The 23,058-nt window shown below is 36.6% G+C and overlaps 1 protein-coding gene across 3 annotated transcripts in view; it reads left to right on the forward strand.

The window, feature by feature from the left end:
• The window catches only part of PLXDC2 (plexin domain containing 2), a 415,558-nt gene that overhangs the window by 338,392 nt on the left and 54,108 nt on the right, over positions 1-23,058 (forward strand). For all 3 annotated transcript variants that reach the window (XM_082647894.1, XM_082647893.1, XM_082647892.1), the window contains 3 exons: positions 1,701-1,761; positions 9,900-10,047; positions 11,469-11,507. In XM_082647894.1, coding sequence (XP_082504020.1) covers positions 1,701-1,761; positions 9,900-10,047; positions 11,469-11,507 — 248 coding nt within the window. The remainder of the gene's footprint in view (positions 1-1,700; positions 1,762-9,899; positions 10,048-11,468; positions 11,508-23,058) is intronic.

The following is a 23,058-nucleotide window of genomic DNA, read 5'->3' on the forward strand; positions in this document are numbered from 1 at the left end:
CTGATCTCTGGCAGGGATTCTTATAAAAAATCGTGTAGATTCATTGCAAAACAAGTGAAAAAAAAGTTGTAAAGTAGCGCTCTAGGAAAAATAAGACCAAAGTTGAACAGCCTATAAGAAACTATGACCAAAAGCCTCCATTTATTTTGAAAAAAAGATAAATATCTATTTAGATTGATAGTTATTCATATATATTATATATAAGTATATATATATTAATATATTAAAATTCAGGGGCAGTGCAAATCCTTAATTTTCATAAACTGGTAAAAATATTTAAAGTTTCTAATATGAAAAAGAAATCATATGTCAGATATACTAGGTATGATCAAATATAACACTGGCCCTGACTTTAAAATGTTCACAATCAAGTTTGGTAAATAAGACATAAAGCCATGAAATTTTATGTAAACGAGAAAAGTTAAATAGTAAAGTGAGAGATGATCACAGCAATGATGAAGCTTTATCCGAATGGGCTCTGGGTAGTAATTTCTGGGTCTTGAAAAGTGAATGAACTGTAGCTGGATAGGTAGGGGGCGCAGAAAATGATTTGAGTCAAGAAAGAGAGTGGGAGTGAGCAAAATCTCATCAACCCAGTGCTTGCTGAATTTGACCTTTTAGACGTGACCTAATCGTAGCGCTGGTAGCGACCCACAGGAACACACTCAACTTCACTGATTCACTACAAGGACTCACAGAACTCAGCAAAGCTGTTATGCTCAAGGTTGCCATTTATTACAGCAAAGGGATACAGAATAAAATCAGCAAAGGGAAGGAACGTAGGGCAGAGTCCAGCCGTGACCAGGCACGGCTTCCGGTCATCCTCCCACAGTGGAGTTGGCCCATAATCCTCCCAGCAACTATTTGTGAAAACACACACCAAGTGTTGCCACTCAAGGAAGCTTATCCAGGCTCATCACCGTCCAGGATTTTTACTGAGGGCCATCACGTAGGTACGAAATTCTGCATGACTAACTTTATCTCTCATCTCCAGTGCCCCCAGGGGTCAAATGGATGCAACGTGGCCCAGGGCTCCAGGCGAATAAAAACAGACATTCACCATAAATCATATTGTTAGTATGATCTAACATAGCCCAAGACCCAAGATATACAAAGGCACTTTTATCAGGCAGGATATTCCAGGGGATTAGAAGTGATCTCCCAGGAGCTGGGCAAGGGCCAGTTCTTTCTTTGGAATGCGTGGGTTTGAACACCCCAAACCCGCTGAGTTACTAAGCTTTTACTGCACAATAGGGAAAGAGTCTGTGTGACTGCAGGTCTTAAATTTTTAAATTTAACTAAAACAAAGAAAAAGATCTGAAAAATACCTGCAAAAGATTTTATCCACACGTTGTGATAATGAAAAATACATATGTATGAGGAAAAGAAAAGCCAACTTCATAGAATAGCTACTGTCTCACCTTTGCGTGGGCATCCAGGTGTTCTGCCCGGTGCAGTGAGCCTCAGTGGCGTGATTTATTGCCACGTGCAACCATAAGAGTACGATTACCTAAGGAGTAGTCCGTTACGCAGACCTCCATAAATGCTTCTCCACTGCTCCAGCTAACAGTTCTATAGAAGAAAGTTTATGTTGTGCAGATTTTAGAATTAACTACTTACCGATCTTTTTCTTTTAATTTCTACCCCCACTCTGCACCCCATACTTTCTTTTCTGATCTGCAACGTGGCCTTCTCTGAAGATGTTCCAGTGGATTTGATCGCCATCGGCAGGACTGGGTGGACAACGGATGCCCTGAAGAGGTACACATGTGCTTTATTATGACAAGATTGTTGGGACCAAGCTGTCATGTATTGTTGCTGCAACTTAATGAAAATGGTATCTAATTTAATAAAAAGGGCCATCAGTTACTGAGCCCTTATATGTACCAGATGTTGGGTTTAACTCGACATGTATTATCTCAATTTATTCTTATACCCATCCTATGAGGTCAGGGCTGTTATTGCCTCCATAGGACCAAGAGGAGAAGAGGGAAGGGTGAGGGGAGATGTTGGGGAAGGGGGTGGAGAGAGAGTGTCTGGAATTAGGTGTGTGACTCAGCAATAGTAGAACCAGGACTTAAGTCTCTGTGAGCAAAGGGCAGTTCTCTTAAACATTGGCTGCTTTTTGAGATCTAGGAAGCCATTGTTCATCTTTTTCGCTCAAATAACAAAATCATTGGAATGGGGGGAAAGATTGATTGCAGCAAATTGGCATGATAGAAGAAGGTAGACATGGTCTAACATGGAAACAGTTAAGTCCCAGGCAAACATGATGGAGACAATGATGCAAAGAAGTGATTCAAGCAAGTAAATAAAATTGCAGAATGGATTTTAACCTATTTACAATTTTTTAGTGAATTGCATTTACACTGTCATTTCAGAGTCACATAAAAATATCCTATAAAATTCAGAAAGAAAAGTATTTGTTTCTTCTCCCTTTGTTAAGTTTTAGGGTTTGAATTTTGAATATAAACCATTATAACTTTTCTCATCTAGTAAAGCAAACCATGTCAAAGAGCTATTTTCAGAACTCTTAGGCAATCCTAGTTACTAGAGCCTTTAGTTTTAATTTAGTTTTTATTTATGATGCCTCATAACTATCTTGAAAAATACGTCTTTCGGGATATTCTTGAACATTAAGTACAGTATTGCCGACGCAGCTTTAATCAACTTTTTGACAGTTGTTTGGGGGGAATTACAGTGATAAATACTCATTTATCTATTTCATGTCACTTATTTAACAACAGTAGTTCAAAAAGACAATATATTGATAGAGTCATAGTTGTGTTTTCAGGTTGATGTTTCTTTCTTGTAATCACAGTTACCTCAGTTAAAAATGTTGAAATTGAATACCTGTGTAAAGATCAAGAGGGTGATTCAGACATCATCATTTTCTTGCTTTACTGTGGGCCCACCATGAAACATAAGCTATAGAGAAGAATCCGTCATATTCTAAGGCCTCCTAAAGATATTTGTGGGGAATTTAATCATGTCCTATGGCCTGTGCTAAGCACTAAAATTACAAAGAATTTTAAAAAAAATTACCCTCTCTTCCTAAGGAGCTCAGAATCTAGTACATTCTATAATATTCAATGTTTCCTTTTTATTCTGTAAGTAAATCGTCAACATTACTTGCTTTATGGTGAGCGATTCTACCCTTCTGTTACAGGTAACTAAACAAGGTCACCAAGTCCAGTCCATTTTCTGTGCCTAAAACCAGTGTTAAATTTTCCTTCTGCTCTTGTGAGATGAATTTATTCAATAAGCACAAATCCTAATATGAGCATTTATTATGTACTGCTCTAAGCACTGCTAATGTAAAAGTGTGAGAAATGTGTGTAGCAGGGGAGACAGACACTTAACAAAGGACAGCACTTAGAAAACCACTCAGGCAAAGAACTCTAAGTGCATGGTCTTGTTAAGTAGGACAAGGGAACATTTGCTTGAGGAGATGATATTTAACATGACTTCTGAAGGGTAACTGAAGGTAAGAAGAGTGGTGAGAGATGAGACTGGTGAGGTAAACAGGGCCCTAAATGTAACATTGAAGGAGTTTGGGCCTTATCTTAAAGGCAAGAGAAAGGTATCTGGAGGGTTTTAATTAAGGGGGTGACATGATCCAAATGACTTTTTGGAAGAATGGATACATTGTATATTACACTGTCTTAATTACTATAGCTTCCTAAGAAATATTGTTGTTTATAGAACAAACCTCTTTACTTTTTCATCTTCACAAGCGTTTTGAGAACTTTGGGGCTTTTGTTCTTCATATAAATTTTAGACTCAACTTACAAGATCTGTAATCAATCAATCAGTCAATCAATCTTGTCAATATTCTTACTGAATTTACATTGGATTTTGAATTATATCACATTTCTGAATTATGGAAATTTTATTTTTTACTTTATTTTTTAAATTTTATTATTTTTTTAATAGATCTTTATTGGAGTATAATTGCTTCACAATACTGTGTTAGTTTCTGTTGTACAACAAAGTGAATCAGCCATATGCATACATATATCTCCATATCCCCTCCCTCTTGAGCCTCACCGAGCTGATTTCCCTGGGCTATGCTGCTGCTTCCCACTAGCTATCTATTTACATTTGGTAGTGTGTATATGTCCATGCCACTCTCTCACTTCATCCCAGCTTCCCCCTCCCACCCCGTGTCCTCAAGTCTATTCTCTATGTCTACGTCTTTATTCTTGCCCTGCCACTAGGTTCATCAGTACCATTTTTTTTTTTTTTTAGATTCCATATATATGCGTTAACGGTATTTGTTTTTCTCTTTCTGACTTACTTCAGTCTGTATGAAAGACTCTAGGTCCATCCACCTCACTACAAATAACTCAATTTTGTTTCTTACGGCTGAGTAATATTCCATTGTATATATGTGCCACATCTTCTTTAATCCATTCATCTGTCGATGGACACTTAGGTTGCTTCCATGTCCTAGCTATTGTAAATAGTGCTGCAATGAACATTGTGGTACATGACTCTTTTTGAATTATGGTTTTCTCAGGGTATATGCCCAGTAGTGGGATGGCTGGGTCATATGGTAGTTCTATTTTTAGTTTTTTAAGGAACCTCCATACTGTTGTCCATAGTGGTTGCATCAATTTACATTCCCACCAACAGTGCAGGAGGGTTCCCTTTTCACCATACCCTTACCAGCATTTATTGTTTCTAGATTTTTTGATAATGGCCATTCTGAGTTTCGATTTGCATTTCTCCAATAATTAGTGATGTTGAGCATCTTTTCACGTGCCTCTTGGCCATCTATATGTCTTCTTTGCTGAAATGTCTATTTAGGTCTTCCACCCATTTTTTAATTGGATTGTTTGTTTTTTTGAGACTGAGCCCCATGAGTTGTTTGTATATTTTGGAGATTAATCCTTTGTCTGTTGTTTCATTTGCAAATATTTTCTCCCATTTTGAGGGTTGTCTTTTCATCTTGTTTATGATTTCCTTTGCTTTGCAAAAGCTTTGAAGTTTCATTAGGTCCCATTTGTTTATTTTTATTTTTATTTTCATTACTCTAGGAGGTGGGTCAAAAAAGATCTTGCTGTGGTTTATGTCAAAGAATGTTTTTCCTATGTTTTTCTCTAAGAGTTTTATAGTGTCTGGTCTTACATTTAGGTCTTTAATCCATTTGGAGTTTATTTTTGTGTAAGGTGTTAGGGAGTGTTCTAATTTCATTCTTTTACTTGTAGCTGTCCAGTTTTCCCAAAACCACTTATTGAAGAGACTGTCTTTTCTCCGTTTTAAATTTCATCTTTTTATTTTTGATTTCTTACCTAATTGAATTGTCAGAGGTCACGTTCTATATGATACTGATTCTTTAAAATTGGTTGAAACTTTTAATGGAATAGCGAATGAGTAATTTGTACAAATGATCTACATGTGCTCAATAAGGATGTGTGTCTTCTTATTACTTGGGTATGAAGTTTGATAAATGGGTTCTAGGTATTTCCACCATAAGCTTCTTTACTATAAACATCTTTGCCACAAGCATTTTTGCTGCATAAGTAATTGGCCATAAGACAATTTTGCCGTAAAAGATAAAACAACGAAAAATAAAAGAGAGACGTTAGAAAGGACATAATTAAACATGAAAAATGAATAACAAAATTAAAAAGACTTCATTGCAAAATACAAAATATCTGAATACATTCAACGTGTGTGTAGACTCATGACAATACTGTGCAAATAACTAACTTTATTCTGTGGGTTGTACCTAAGCACTTGCCTTCCAAGTCTTTTGTTCATCATATTACATTCTTTTGTTGTTTATTGATTTGTCTCCTTGTTCAGCATCCCAATGTTATTTTCACTAAAATTTCTTCCTTCTTTAAGAAAGGTATTAATTTCCAAGTACTGGGATGCATGTTTATAACTGAGCTTTGTACTGTGTTGTGAAAGTCTCTGCACTGTTTGTTCTTAGCATTTTGTCACATGTCCATTGACAGACATTACAAAGTTCTGTGGGAAACATGGTCTCACTTCTGTGCCTTCAAGGCCCTCGGCCTCTTTCTCCTCCCATGTAGTGTGTTTCAAAAGAAGAAACCAACTCTTGGGGCAGATCATCACCATCTGTCATGATTTTTGTATTGTGTATATCAAACCAAACCATCAGCCAGGTATTTTATCTTTTATGGCAAAATTGCCAATTAGTTATGTGGCAAAAATATTTTCAGCAAAAATGCATGTGACAAAGATATTTACAGCAAAGAAGATTATGGTGAAAATTCCGGACATGTGATAAATATACTATTCAGTCAGACTGTCTTCATTCTCTTTATTTTTACCTTCTGAGCTCTTTGGAGAATAGGACTTTCTCATCATTTCCTTGTATCTTTTAACCTCTCCTTTATATCATCTATTTTCTTATTTCTCTATGCTGTATCCTGGGGGATTCCTTCAGATCTATTTGCCAGTTTATTAATTCTCTCTTCCTTTCGTTTAATCTGCTGTTGAACCTGTCCATTAAGGTAGTAATTCCACAAATATATTTTTCATTTCTAAAATTTAAATCTTTATTAAATCTGTGGGCCTCTCACTGCTGTGGCCCCTCCCGTTGTGGAGCACAGGCTCCAGATGCGCAGGCTCAGCGGCCATGGCTCACGGGCCCAGCCGCTCCATGGCACGTGGGATCCTCCCGGACCGGGGCACGAACCCGTGTCCCCTGCATCGGCAGGCGGACTCTCAACCACTGCGCCACCAGGGAAGCCCCGCCAAGTCATTTTTATAGTCTGTGATACTACTTCATTTTTAAATTTTATTTTTCATTTCTTTAAATATTTCATATATAATTTTTATATATTCCATCTTTGATGCCCCTACTATGTAAAAGGTTTTGCTAGTCTAATTATGTTGTTCTTTGTTTTTGCTGGCTCTTTGTCAGACTACTCTTTCTCTTTCTGTGTTTCTCGGTCCTTTAATTAGAAGTGCATTTGTTTGATCTTATTCCATGGGAATCCCTAGCATGTAAATAGGTGATGCTTTCACCAAAGAAGTTTTGATGATGGGAACCTGAGGGCTTTAGGGGACACCATGTGTTCCTGCCTTAATATGGGGAGGAGAGGTTTGGATTTATCTCCCTCATCTACTGCTGGTAGAAGGCTTGATCTCCTTAGGGCATAATTAATTTTTGACATTTTTACCCTCAGCACAAACTGTGTGTTTTTACTTTGCCTAATGTATGTTGCTCCTACTTTCTTTATAGCACACAGCTTTTGCTTTATTCTGTTTTGTGGGAGAGGCAAAAGAAAGGCCCCCTCAGAGATTTTCTTTACTTCCCGAAAATCCTAGTAATGCTTTAAAATTCGTGTTTTATCCAGAATCCACTTGTATTGTGACAGGAGGACCATTTAAGGTCTGTAGTCTGCCTTTACTGCCATAAGCAAAACAAGTTCGGGATTTTAGCTTAAACATTACGGTGATTAATAATAATGTTTTTGAGAATAGAACCACAGGAGGAGAATAATGTGTGACAAGTTCCATCTTAGACTTACTGAGCCTGAGATGTCTGTGATATCCACATGCATGTAAGCCAATAGATAAATATTTGGGCCTAAAATTCAAGAGAAGAATGTAGACTGAAGATAGAGATTTATGCATAATTAACATAAAGATGTTAATTGAAATCATAGGTATGGAGGAGATTGCTAGTGATGGTGCATATAGAGAAAAGACAGGCCAGGAAAGATGCCTAAGAACCACCAACACTTAAGGGACAGAAAGAAATGGAGATGGAGTTGTTAGACAGGTATCAGAAAACTGATGAGCGTGTGTCACAGAATCCAAGATTAGAAAGTGGGCAGACTGTGCCTAATGCTAATGAGATAGCAAGAGTGTACATGGAAGATTTAGTAGATAAGGAGATATTTAAAAACATTGGTATGAGAGTTTCAATTAAGTTGGATTGGGTAAAAACAAGTTTGTGGGAGTCTGAGAAGCCCCAGGCTGATCAGTCTTTCTGGAATTCTGACTGAATGGAAGGAAAAGCAGGATGATGTTTGGGTGCATGTGGAGAAGAATGAAGACAGAGTTTTTAAAATAAGATTGGACATGCTTGAGTATGTTTAAGTGCTGCCGATAACAAGGCAGGAGGGAATTAGAGATGAAATATTGAAGAGCAAGGAGGGGTCAGATGAGCAGGTTCACAATACCTGAGAAGGCGGGCTGAGCTGGGCCAGAGTAGAGATTGAGAGAACAGCTGTATACCATAGACCCCATCCATCCTAACAGGAGGAAGGACAGGTCAGTTCAGGTTCAAGTAAGGATGGTGATTTGTAAATAAATTTAAAGAATTCTTGCTGATGACTCTTATCAAAGAAATAAAAAATGAGCCCAAGGATAAAATTGGTAGAAGCATTATGGAATGGCAATTCTAAGTAGAGTGGAGAGGGTTTGAAATTGATACTGAGGATAATTTGAGAGGAGATTAGCGAAGCAGGGCAGTATTGCCAGGCAGCACAGAAGGCCCCCCGCTGGGCATGCAGGAAGTAAGTTTGTGGAGCTCCCAGTGGGAGGCTATAGGATTGTTCTCCAGCTCAGGCATGGAAAAGGCAGAGTTTTTACTATATTCAGTACTGCAGATTTTCTAAGAAGGTGTTGTGGAAAAAAGAAAAAGGCAACCTGCTTAAAGGTACTGAAAAGAGAGGTTGAAGTGATGGAAGAAAGGAGACTAATGGGAGAAAATCATTGTGCTTGGGCTTTCTGCATAATCACAGGATAAGAAGTATGTGAGTGAACAGCTACATGGATAGACTGAAAATAGGATAACTGAATTTATGATTTCAGAACTAAAGCATTCCCAACCACAGGGAAGGTCCAGGGTATGGGGATGATAACTGAAGTGGAGTCAAGCAAGAGATCATGAGATCACTGAGCTGAGAAGATGCAGGAACTAAAGTTGGGGAATTGAATGGGCCACTAGGATGTTGAAGGAGGGAATAAGCTATATCATATTTACTTAGTGACAAGGAAGCCATCTTTGGAGCTCTTCCTGAGCCAGCAGTATGGTGAATTGTACTTCACTAATGACAAGAGAAGTTTAAGAAAGGTGTTTATTCAATAATAATTTTCCAATGTGGGTAAGTACCATCCATGTACAGAATAGTTATCTTCTACTCAAGGCCCACCAGAGGGATGGAGTCCTTTGAAGCACACAGAGGTAGGGAGAAACGCCAACTTCTAAACCATGAAAGTTTGCATGTTGGAGATTGTTACTGGTAAATGTCATATTATTTATTCTTGTGGGCTATAAATGAACAATACAATATGCACCTTTTCCTCATGTAGCTCTGCTAAGGAGAAGATAGACTAAGTGATTACCTGAGTGCTGTTCAATCCTTTGCTTGGGTGGTTTTGAATATTTCCTAAAGGAAAACAAAATTTTAATTTTAAATGTCCATTCATCCTGTGGTGGATTATTTTTCAAACAATAAAGTAGAATGGAGCAGTTACCACATTTTTAAAATTCAGCATTACCAATTTCATGCGAATGGAACACATTCTCTCTTCACACACCTAAGCATGTTTTAAACCTTATCTTTATGCACGTGTTTTTCTTCTAGTGTGAACGTTTCCCATCATGTCTTTTATAAATATGCTGATATAAAATTTAGGTTAAGATAAGCAGTAATATGAAAGGTTAACAGCAGAAATGGTGGAATCCAAATATCTAGATGGAAATGCTTTCTAACATCCAATTGTTTTCTCTTGTCTATTTTATATACGTTAGTAAAATCTATAACTATAGTCCTGTACAAAAATAATGCATTCCTCATCTTTATTTGAGAGGCTTTTGTGCTTTACAGCCCAACTTCTTTGATATAATTTTAAAACATATGTATGATCACTCAAATTGTCTTCCCCTTTGTTTCTCTTAACAGTCAAAAGAGAAGCTCTGTGACACCACAGAGCCAGTGGAACGTACTACTCAAACCACCACCATACGAGCCACGAGCACACAATTCAGGGTCCTGACGACCACCAGAAGAGCAGCGACACCCCGGCTGCCCACCAGCCTGCCCACAGAAGGTGCCCTGGAGATACTGTTGCTTTATTACTGGAGGAGGGAAAACTCACTGTGTTGACATGCACTGGAGAAGCTCTCCAGGGAGAGAGTTATTCTTTGGCAAACTGGATTTTGTAGGGATGTCTAAAAGGGAAAAGACAAAATTATTATGGAATAAAAATATGTGCTGGGTTCTTGTTAATGTATGGATGGCTTTTATTGAGATGTAGTCTTTCAGAGTGATCCTGGCTACTAGTCCTCCTCAGAAAAGAAATAAAGACTTCCTTTCATATTGCTAAACTTTGTAATAACGGCAATCAACATTTTAGTCACAGGATAGAAAGGCAAAATGCACATAAAATGTCCATTGATTTTGGATTCTGAACACTAGGTAATCCTACTTATATGCAATTCTATTAATATTTGCCTGGATACAGTCAATAAAATATGCTGGTCTATAACCTGTAGAGAGGCACTGTGTATGGCACAGAAATTGTACTTGAAAAACATTTCCTTTACCTGGAAAGGCAAAAATACTAAAGAACATGAATGCATGAGCACAACTCATTGGGGGAAGAAGGTATATTAGCCTAAATTTGTTAACCATCGATTCTGAAAGGTACCACTAGGGAGAAATGTGAGACCGCTTGGCCAAGAGTAAGCTTTAAGGGGGAAAACATGGTCTTGTTTGTTTACTTTCATAAACCTTGCTTTCATTTAAATAAGATATTAAATTAAACTTGAATCTTTTCATTGAAATTTAATTGGATATTAAAAGTTAACTGGAATAAAGTGATAAAGTGAGGTGGAGGATAGCTAGCTGCTAAATATATTTTATTGCTTTTAAAAGCAATGTTATATTTTAATCCATCTTACTGTGGGTTGTTATATAGCCTGAGAAAAGTATTTTTGTAATTTGAATCCTATCCTTTAGAATGAAATATACCACTGAAATATAAAAAAGCACATTCTACATTTTGTTCACATAGGACAAGATCTTTTCGTATATGATTTTGGTCATATTTGTTAGCAATAAGTAAGCATTTAACTTTTGAAGTTGAATTTGTAAATACAGACAAATATTTACTATTCCAATTAACTTGGAATTTTCTTGATTTTGATTTTTAAAATAAAGACTGTAGAGTCTAATTACAATGTCATTTTAGAAAATTAAAATGAATGTATTTTAAGTTAAAATTACAACAGTGTACTTTTCTCACAGCTCTTAAGAGTCATATAATAATTTACTGAAGTCTCCATCTTGCAATTTCAGTAAGAAAGTTTAGTATTACATCATGTAACCCGTGACCTGCCATAGAAATTTACTCCGTAAAATAGCAAAAGCTATTCCTGTTAGAGTTAAGGCATTAGTAGACAATTACTGGTCTTAAGATTTGTGCGCCTTAAAATTTTTTCTGTTATAACTTTGACTTTTCTCTTCCAGATGATACCAAGATAGCTCTACATCTAAAAGATAATGGAGGTAGGAACTGATTTTTTTCTTTTATAAAAGTTTTTAGATACTAATCTATTTCATCTATTTAAATATGGAAGGGACTTGTGGACTTCTAAATATAGAGTAAGGTTATATTTCTTTCCCTGTTGGTATGTAACATAGGAAGAATTCAGCGGTTGGCTTGAAAAGTCAAATTGTTTCAATAGTGGAATGAAATTCTAATCTTTGTATTTGCCTGTAAAACTACAAGACACCAATGACCAATTATAAAGTGAAGATTTATCCACACATCTTGCTGTGCCTTGTCGCTGTCGTCCTAGGTTTATCAGTTGCACATGTGACTATCAAGGCTTTGAAAGACATTGAATAAAAATTTTAAAATAGTTCTTTTCCTATTCAATTATGTTACTTCATATTTATATGTGCGGCTCTATCATAGAATGCTGGATTTCATAAAAGAGATGTGTTATTAGTAATTGTTTATTCAGCTCAGGAAGGGGGTTTCCTCTTCTTAGCAGCATCTCTTAGGTAAACGTGGATACACTGTGACACTGACCTAGACACAATTTCACTTTTGCAGCCCCAGATGAAATCCTAAGTCAGAATCCAATGTATACGTTGTTAGGGATGTTTTTCTCTATAACTGTAGAGAATAGTTCCTAAATTACTCAGTCTAGGTCAAGTAACAATTACTTCTGTGTTTTCTTAGGTTACTATATATGTATATCTATATCTTTAGATCAGTCCACTTAAAAGAGAAGCTGCTTAGCCTCTTCATATATATCATTATTACATCGTTTGTCCTTGTCTTGCTTCTGTAGCAAAGTGTTTTATTTCATTAATTTCTTATTCATTATTGTATTAATGCAGTAAGTGGATAGCTTAACAGATGACCATTTGCCACATATACACGCTAGAAATAAAATCTTGGTGCTTGAAGGAACTTTAGCAATCCCCTAGTTCAAAATTTCTCAGAGCAGGATGTTAGTGAACCTAAGTCCTCATATTGGGGTTACCTCATTTTGAGAGAGGGTATATAGTATGAGATGAATGAAATGGAGGAGGGGTACCCAGAGGCTTCTGTTGTATTTGTTACATTTAATTCTTAACATGGGTAGTGGTTACATGTGTGTTTGTTATATTATTCTCCTGCTGTCTTTTCTTTTTTTTTCTTTAATATGACTAAAATATTCCATAATGCTAACAGAAAGAACAAAGGATTCATGTGATCAAATAGGTATGAGATACTCTGGGTGAAAGAAAATGAAAGAGATTTATTTTCTGGAAAACTGTTTAAAACTTTTACTGTTCGTTCGTGAATTCATTCATTTATTCCTGCCTAGTGCCTGCTAATTGCAAGGGATTGTTACATGCTTGCTGCTATGGTAGTGAAAAAGGTTTAGACAAATTCCCTGCTTTCAGAGAGCATAGATTCTAAAGAAATTTCAAGATGGTAATAAAGATTTAGTACCTGGCATTTCTCTGCTATTTGGTCATAAAAACTTTTTACAAATAGCATCTCAATGACTTAATGTTTTGTGGAATACATTTTGCAAAATAGTTTTCTAGAATATTACCAACTATCTCAAGGAAAATCCCTAGTTTTGTTTAATGCAGCAAGGAATCATAAAACTTTGAAGATTTTCTTAACCCAATGCATTAAAACTATCTTATGATGCTGAGACATCAAGTTAAGTAAATTCCAAGATTGAAATGGAGGACGTTTCCTCTTTTCTGTCACACTAGAAAAGTTGACTGTTGGATTTTCAGGTGATATTTAGATCATTAATATGCATCAGGTACCCATGAGAATTCCAAACTATCACAATAAGACTTAAACATGTCTATACATTGGAACTCTTTTCACAGCTAGGTTTGTTTATAAAGCACTTTTCCTAAAAGTGCAGTTAGAGCAGACCAACCTGACCAGTGTTAAGACAAATGTTCCTGTCGAAGAGTACTTAAGGGATATCATACATTACTTTTTACAGCAACTTTATTAAGATAACCTGCTGTCATTGCTTTTTATTTTATGGAATATGGAGATGTAGGAAGGATTGCCAATTTAAATCCAACTTCGTTCTTTAATTAAAACGAATTCTGTTGAAAACAGAATTCAGCATCGTTCTCCTCCTCCCCCCTCCAGCTTAACATTTTTGCAAGATTGAGGTAATAATGAAAAAGGATGCCTAATTTAAATGTTTTCTCACATTTATTGAGAATTCTTTTCAATGCAAGCTAAGACATTTTTATAAATTGCTATGTATTATTGCAAAGAAATTCAGCACATTTTCTTTCTCGATTTAACTGGCTGTTCTTAAAACCATTTTTTTTTTTCTTAAAACCATTTTAATTTAGAGGTCTGTATTTTCTAGAAAAGAGGGTGACATTTTTCAAAGCAGTCATTGTGTAGCTAGACTCTGCCTTTACGTACATCATCTTCTTTAGATATTGGATTACCTTGGCTCTGAGTCTTCCTGGGATATTTCTTTGAGTTAAAGTAGTTGATTTTCTTAGTGGAATCCATAGCTGACATGATTATATGTTCACTTTCCAGGAGATTTTCCTTCATCTTTGATATGAAAACATAAAATACTTCTGTGCAGCTGGACACCAAAGAAACACGACAGGGATTCTCATTCGCAGGACGCAAACTGAGTTCCAGTCTGCTAAATCACTCTTGATAAATCTCAGTTGTGCATTGTGTTTCCTGCTACATTTAGATTAGGTCTAGGTAGAGCCTCTGCAAATTTCAAGCTAGTCATTTGATTGGAGAGGTTTTATTAGCCTTCAGAGTTGAGTGAAAATTCTAGGCTCTGTAAATAGTTTGGCGAAAAGAAACTGAAAAAATCTAAAAAAAGAGAATGATTCCTAAGGAGTGCAGGTCCCCTTAGTAAGATATAGCATTGATTTACCATGGTAAATGGCTGAATACAAAAACTCAGCAGAACTAATATAAAGATAGCATTTTATCTCCAACTGATATATTCCTACTCGCATGTTTATAATATTAAGTTTCGAGTAATGCAGATGTCTAATTAAGTATCATTTCTGCTCCCTTATTTATGTGAAGGACTGGAGAGGAGGAGGAGGAAGTAGGAGGAAGAAATGAAGGAGGAGAAGGAGGGGGGGAGGAGGGGGGAAGAAAAGAGAAAAGAAGATGAAAGACACTCTTTCCTATGTTCCAAGCACAGTTCCAAATGCTGTACGTATATTAACTCATTTAATTCACACAATACCCCTGTAATTGGTCCTATTTGTATTTCCATTTTATAGCTGAGGAAACGAAGGTACAGAAAAGTAAGTTTACCTGGCTGGTACGTGGCAGAGCTGGGATGTGAATTTATTTAGTCTGGATGTGGATCCCAGGTCCTTGGCGGCCTCACAGCATGGCTGCTCCCTTGCAGTTGAGGCCTCTTAGAAGCTTCACAGGGGAGATGCCGCTGTAAGGAGTTTTACTCACACCTACTATAACTGATTATACTTAGAAGTATTTGGAAATGAAATTTCCTCTTCCCGTGTAATTATGCATTAGTTTCCATTTTAACCTTTCTTTGAAAAACAGTGCATTCATTCTCCTGTGTCATTGAGTCGTGTCTGAAGCACTGGCATGTGTTCTGCAAACTACAGGGCTACTCTGTGTTTATGATCAAAAACTAAATTCTTTCAACCTTCTATGTTTCTTGAGAAATTCAGGTTTAATTCTCCATTAAGGGGTTCCTAGAAAGTATTCTTTAAATATATGTATTTCTGTGGATAATTGTTATAAGCACTTAAAACTACACCTTCCTTGGGTTTTCAAATTCTGGCAAAAGCTTTTTTAAGAGTCGCATTTTTAAGGAATTACCTAGCTATATATTTTAGCAGTACAGCTATTGAATGCCTTCTTTGGCATTTAATTAGTTGCTTCCAAATGACACTCACCAACTAAATAGAAATGTAAATGTCTTCAAGATGCAAACTGGATAAAATTATATTTAGGGCTGGCTGAAAAAGGTTTGCAAGTTGAATCAATGGCAAAGTCTTTTAATTGAGAAATGAAATCTTCAACCAGATTCAGCTCAATTTAGCAAATCGAGTTGTACCATTCTGCTGCACTGCAGATGTTAAAATTATTTCAAGCTCTAAAATCCTGTGATTGATTTTATTATTTAAAATTTGTTGACTGAGATGTATCAGAGTACCAAAAACTGCATTCTCTCTTGGTTCCTCTGAAGGTTCTTTCCTTTGATAAAATTAAGTTTCTTTTAAAAATATATTTGAATGTAAGTTCTTAATTGCTAATGATATTTAAAGTATTGACACTCCAGACAGAATTGTTGTGTCATGCAGGTGGCACTGTGTTTGTCATTTCTTCTTATTGCTAGGAAGTCTACTAAACTTGGATTCTGAAAGGCTGCGTGCTTGAGTTGGAAGTTGGGGTTTTCATCGAAGGGATGCTGAAATAACTACGTTAAGCAGTTTGCAGAACATGATTAAGTTAATTCTGGGGTACAAATCTGCAAAGGGATTGATTTCAAAGAGCTAATACAGAAATACTTTGAATGAACTACAGAATGGCCTAAATTCTGATTCTGTTGTATTTAGATTTCTAGTTCTGAACATATAAGACTTTTCATCCAAAGATAAAATGTTAGAACATTATTCTGACTTATTCACTAGACTACCTCTAAGGTTGTATTTTTTTACCTAGTCTGTAGCAAGTGATCAAGTGTCTAGTGTTTCATTTATCATTCAGTCAAATTATTTTTTGACTTTAATACATAAATCATTAAAGTAACATATCTTTCACTCGTTTCCCTACCTTCCCTTGCTATTTTTTTTCATCTACTTCTTTCCCATAGATCACAGTCTTGTAAGCAAAGGGAAACTGTTATTACCTTTTGACAGACTATTGAATATCTATCACTTTCTGTTTCTAAAACTGTAAAGTATCTTGGCATTTGGTTTTATCTTTTGCTCTGGCTACTTTTCATGATAGCACTAACTCTGTAATAAAGTGTATATGTGCCATAATAATGAAAATTTCTTATATTTCAGAATATTATTTTGAATGTTCCCTAGGATTAAGAATTTCTCTCCTAAAATCTTGTCCGGAGTAGTGGTTTTCAACTTTACATGTACATGGGAATCATCCAGTTATCCTCATCTAATTTTATTATTCTGGCTCATAAAACCCCAGTGCTGACTGTTCTCCATACCACTTAAATCTCAGCCTAGGGAGCTCAGCCAGGCATCAATACTTTTTAAACCCTCAGGTGATTCCCACGTAAAGTTCAGTTGAGAACGAGTGGTCTGATGCAATTCTTCATAAGTATTAAAAAGCATCGGAATCACTGGAGGAAGAGAGAGTCTTGTTAAAATGAATTTTCTGCTTTAGTAGTTCCAGGGTGGAGCCCAAATCTTTGCAGTGCCTTTCTAACAAATTCTCAGATAATGCAGAAACCACCAGTTCACAGACCACACTGAGTATCAAGAATTGCGTGAATTCTTGATTTCCTTCTGCCAGAATCCCCCAAATAAGAATGACATTTCTTACACTGAATCCGCCCGTTGTTCCTTACCTTTACCTCATGACTCCTCTAAAGCAACACTTTAACTGGTGGCAACAAGAAATTACCCCTGTCTACACATCGAGAATGTGTCTTGCTCAGCAGAGGCAAGGGACCCAGCAGCATTACGTTTGTTATAGCTCATTTTTAGTATAGTATGTGAAAATTAGTCCATTTTAGCAGTTACCAATTTATTTATTTTAGTAAAAGTTACATTTTCTTTATTTTGTTGAACCATATGAAATTGCTTAATTTTTTTTGGCATTTTTGAGCCACAAAACTTTTAATTTCATTGTTCAACCCAATTGTTTAAAAAAAATTGTTATCCAGGATAGGAAAAGCGAAAGAAAAATCACATCAGAATATACATTTTCTCCTTTATTAGGATTTGTAGAGTTTATGCTGCTGATAGAACAAAATGATGTAGCAGAAGCTCTCAAGAAATACACACACATGGCTTCCAAGAAGCAGCTCTAAATACACTTTCCATTTGCCATCAGCAGAATGTTTTACTACATCCTCTCATTGATCAATTCCTACCTTTCTTTCTGTGCTTATCTCCTGTATAATTTTCTGTCGGCTCTCTTCTTGTCAGAAACCTGGGCTTGGGGATCTCCTGTTGGAGGAAAAAGATTTCCATATACCATTAGATTTGGAACCTGAGATTTATGAGGGGCCCCAGGAGCAGTTTTTGTGTGACCCAATATTTCTTGTGACCCTTCCTAGGGTAGTCAACATATATAAAGTTATTATTATAGGTTTTTTTAGTATGAAATGCCTAGTGATCATGATTAATTGCCTTATGCTACTAAAATAATGTGTGTGTCACTAGAAAATTAGATTGACTTTCGTGTTGATTTGGCTTGACTTGATCTGATTTATTCAAGAAACATTTCTTAAACTACTACGCGATACGCCCATTAGTAGGAGATGGAGATACACAGATAAACAAGGGCTGTGCATACTCTGAGGAAGCAGGTAGTCTAGTGGGACAAGATAGAGTAGTAAATCAATAATTAAGTATAGTGTGGAAAGTGCAAAGATAGATTAAGGAAAAACCATGAGGGCAGAGAAAAGGCACCTAAATAAAGCTGGGATTATGGGAAAGCTTCCCAGAAGAGATGATGCTTGATCCGAGTTTTGAACTGTGGTTAAGATGTGTATAGAAAAGGGACAGAAGAATGGCATTTCAGCAGAGGGATCAGCAAAGACAGAGGCTCAGTAGCATGAAACATCAAAATCTGTTTAGCTAACTCTAGAGTTGCCACAGTTTATTTGGTTAGGGTAAAGATATACACAAGTAGTGATGGATGGTGAGGTTGAAAGGGGCTTCAGGGCTCATAGCCTTTAATGTTTAATGTTAGACAAGGGAGTTTAAACTTTATCCTGAAGATGCTGGGAGCCATTGACATCATTTAGACAAAGGAGTGTCATGAAAAATTTTCCACGTTTAGCAGGTCATTCTTGAGGGATCGTGGGGAACAGATGGGAAAGGAGTGAGACTGAGACCAAGAAAACTAGTTAAGAAACAATACTAGTAATTCATAGAAGAAACAGTGAGAGGCTAAACTAAAGTAGTGGTTAATAATGGGAATAAAGGAGAGAGAATGGACAGGAGAAATATATTTAATGAGTAGAAGCTACGTAACTAATATCTGATTGGATGTGTGATTTATGTGATAGGAAAGTGACTGAAATGGCTCCCAGGACTTGGGTTTAATTATATGGTGGATGATGGTGCTGTTAAGAGGGAAAACAGGAAGAGGAACAGGTTTTTAGGAGAGGCAAGGATTTAATTTGAGCATACTGACTTTGCAGTATCTGTGGGACATCCAAATGAAGATGTCCAGTTTGCATTTTTCTATGCAAATCTGAAACTCACTTGAGAAATATAAGCAAACGATATAAGTTTGGGCATCATCAGCATATAAATGATAGTTGAAGTTATCAGAGTGAATGAGATTACAAAAGAATAATATATAAGTGAAGAGAGAAAAGGACTAAGGAGGGAACACAGCATTTGAGATTTTGTGAAGGAAACTGAAAACAGAGTAAAAGAGACAGCAGGAAAATCAGAAGAGTTTGGTATCACAGAAAACAAACAAGAAGAAAATTTCAAGGAAGGAGTAGAGAACAATGTCAATGCCACAGACAAGACAAGTTAAAAAAAAAAACAGAAAAGTGACCATTAGATTAGGTAGCTTGTTGATATTTGTTGACCTTGACCTGGCAGTTCTACAGTCCACAGCTGCACAATCCCCAGACAGAATCTGAGAAGTTGATGGGAAATAAGGAAATTGAAGTCAAACAGGACACGCTGCTACTTAAAAGAAGCTTGGTGAGAAGGGAAGTAGAGATTTCTGTTGTTTTATTTTAGGAGCATATTTCCATGTTAGAGGTGTTGAGGAGAAAAAAGACATGAAAATAAGGAGTTGAGAGATGACTGAGAAAGAACTGATATATGTGCAGGTTGGGGCAGGTCAGTCCACATTAATGAAATGAGCCAGGTGAGAGGGAGAAGTTGAGAGGGTTCATCTGAGCTTGCTAGTTTCTCAGTATAATAGGAGACAAAGCAATGGGGCAAGAGTGAGTGGGAGAGGTCAGAGTACAGTGTCCAGGAGTTGAAAGGACTCATAAAACATTTCTGAGGGGAATGGAAGAGGGAGCCTCCTATTAATGTATAAAGGGCATGCCAGTATGTATTTGGAGCCTGCTGACCTCGGTGACCATCCTTGGCGTTTTATGACATCAACACTAAGTGTTTTCATGTGAGCTTAAATCAATGCTATGGCTCATTTAGTAAGCTGAACAAGTTTAAGCAAGCAAAAAAAAAATTTTTTTTGTGAGAGAAAAGATATGCTATTTTTTAAAAGGCATAAAGCTTTAAAGACAGTATTTTAATCCATTAGATGGTAAATTTAGTTTAGTATTTTCAACAGCTAGGTTTTCAGTGGCTTACTGTTCCATTAAGACTAATTGTTGCTTTAATTTTATTATGCAGTGTTCAAATAATGCCATGCAAGATTTAAAATGTATCTTGGGTAACAAGGACAGGCGCTAATTATTTAACACTAATTCATAACAGTACTATAAGCTACTGTGACCAAATGTTATTATTTCAGTTACAGTAATGAATTAACAACTTACTGGATAAAATTTCAACCATAAGTGATTTTAACACGTGTTAACATTATGCTCAGCAACTACTAAAGAAAAAATTTTTAAGTGTAATTTAAATGGAATTCTAAGAAACATTTGTTTAACCTAAAGAAGGCAAGAGAGGAGGAAAAAATTGACCACGTAATGGATGAATTCAAAGGAAACAAATAGCAAAATGGCAGACCAAACTCAGCCATACCAATAATTATATTAAATATAAAGAGAATAAACACTCCAATTAAAAACATCGATTATCAGACTGACTTTTTAAAAACAAGATCCAACTATATACTGTTTATAAGAGATGTAAAATGATTTTAAGGTAAAAGATTTTGAGGTAAAACAATAGAACAATATATATCCTGCAAACGTAACCATAGGAAAAGTTGAATGGCTACTAAATATCAGACTAAGTAGACTTAAAGACAAGGAGTAGCAACAGAGGTAAAGAGGAACATATCAAATGATAAAAAGCTCATACATCAGGAAGAAGTTATAATTTTTTTTTATGTAGACCATTTTTTTTAATTTTATTTATTTTTTTATACAGCAGGTTCTTATTAGTCATCAATTTTATACACATCTGTGTATACATGTCAATCCCAGTCGCCCAATCCATCACACCACCATCCCCACCCACCACGGTTTTCCCCCCTTGGTGTCCATACATTTGTTCTCTACATCTATGTCTCAACTTCTGCCCTGCAAACCGGTTCATCTGTACCATTTTTCTAGGTTCCACATACATGCATTAGTATACGATATTTGTTTTTCTCTTTCTGACTTACTTCACTCTGTATGACAGTCTCTAGATCCATCCACGTCTCAATAAATGACCAAATTTTGTTCCTTTTTATGGCTGAGTAATATTCCATTGTATATATGTGCCACATCTTCTTTATCCATTCATCTGTTGATGGGCATTTAGGTTGCTTCCATGACCTGGCTATTGTAAATAGTGCTACAATGAACATTGGGGTGCATGTCTCTTTTTGAATTATGGTTTTCTCTGGGTATATGCCCAGTAGTGGGATTGCTGGATCATATGGTAATTCTATTTTTAGTTTTTTAAGGAACCTCCGTACTGTTCTCCATAGTGGCTGTATCAATTTACATTCCCACCAACAGTGCAAGAGGGTTCCCTTTTCTCCACACCCTCTCCAGCATTTGTTGTTTGTAGATTTTCTGATGATGCCCATTCTAACTGGTGTGAGGTGATACCTCATTGTGGTCTTGATTTGCATTTCTCTAATAATTAGTGGCGCTGAGCAGATTTTCATGTGCTTCTTGGCCATCTGTATGTCTTCTTTGGAGAAATGTCTGTTTAGGTCTTCTGCCCATTTTTGGATTGGGTTGTTTGCTTCTTTAATATTGTGCTGCATGAGCTGTTTATATATTTTGGAGATGAAATGAATCTACGGTAAGAAGCACAGTGGTTGCGGGGAAAGGGAATTTTCTGAAGGCATGGAGATGATGATTACTTTGGTATATAAAAATTATCAAAATTTATCGATTTGTACACTTAAGATCTGTGCATTTCAAGGGTGCAAATTTTATCTTAGTGGAAAAAAAAAAGAAAGAAAAAAGAGAAATTTTGATGCCCTTCTCATAAACTAGGTAGTTTTTTTTAATTCTTGTGAAGAAATTTTTCCAAGCTTCTTAAAATTCTTAATGAAAGAGAGTAAAAAGTCTTATCCTTAGCAAACGAGCTTCTCTAATTAGTAGCATAAAATTTAATGCTCTGATTACTTGATTCATGCTTTGCTTTAAGTTATTCTTAGAATCTTCCCATGTAATTGCTAATAATGATAAAATTATCTAGCAATTATTGGGCTGTTACTATACACCAGGCACTCTTCTAAGGGCTTTGCATGTTTCTCTCATTAATCCTTAGAGTACCCTATGAAGAAAGTAGTACTATAATCCCATTTTACGCATGAAGTATCTTACGCATGAAATATCAGAAGCACGGGATTTAAGTAATCTGTCTGGGATCACATGTCTGTAAGGGATATAGCTGGGCTCTACCACCAAACACTCTGCTGTCAGAGCACATGCTGCTCCCCATTGCCATCCTGTCCTACAACCTGGGAGGGCTGCTCCAGATGTGGCACTGAACCCGGAGGAAGAGTCCTCTTCACCCTGTACCTGTCAAAGCAGAAAGACAGATGCGTGTCCAAACCACGTAGCTAGTGTGGAGCCGTAGTACCTGCACTCCTCTTAATCATGGCTCTACTACCAGATCAGCATGAGACGTTCTTGAAATTATTCATAACAATGGGATCCTTTCTCTCACTGAAGCTTAAGTGCATGTTGAATGAAAGCAAGGACATTATGTAGCCATTTGCCTGCCATTCTCCCTCTGTTAAAGCGGTCCAAGATCTCAGCAAACACAAGCAGCGCCAATTGCCAGTTCATAGTGAGAATGAGCCTTACGGGTCCTCTGATCCCATCCCCCAACACTTTGAGACCCAAACCCTTGCAACTATAAGAGTCAAAGGAGTGCTGCCTACCCACGGTGTGGGACCATTTTACAAAACTGATTTGATGGAAAAGATTAGGCTGAGACGAGCGCTCACCTGCTGGAGTAACCATATTCTATCCCACATTCAAAGTGTGGAACTTTGGATGCCAGGAAACCTGATATTCCAGGGCCTAAGGGGCAGACAGTTGTGGCAAACACCATTTTACAGCATCCTTCCTCCCAGGCCGGCTAGCTGCCTCTGTCCCCATTAGAGGCATTATCTGAGCCATGTTGTGACAGTACTGCTGCTAAGCGATAAACTATAAATACCCTGCAATACTGGTCCTCAAAGTTTCAGTTTCTTCTTTCTACTCTTGCTATACATGCACATTTTATTAGTTCT

Source organism: Grampus griseus (assembly GCF_964374135.1).
Source record: "Grampus griseus genome assembly, chromosome: 2".
In the NCBI taxonomy this organism is placed as follows: domain Eukaryota; kingdom Metazoa; phylum Chordata; class Mammalia; order Artiodactyla; family Delphinidae; genus Grampus; species Grampus griseus.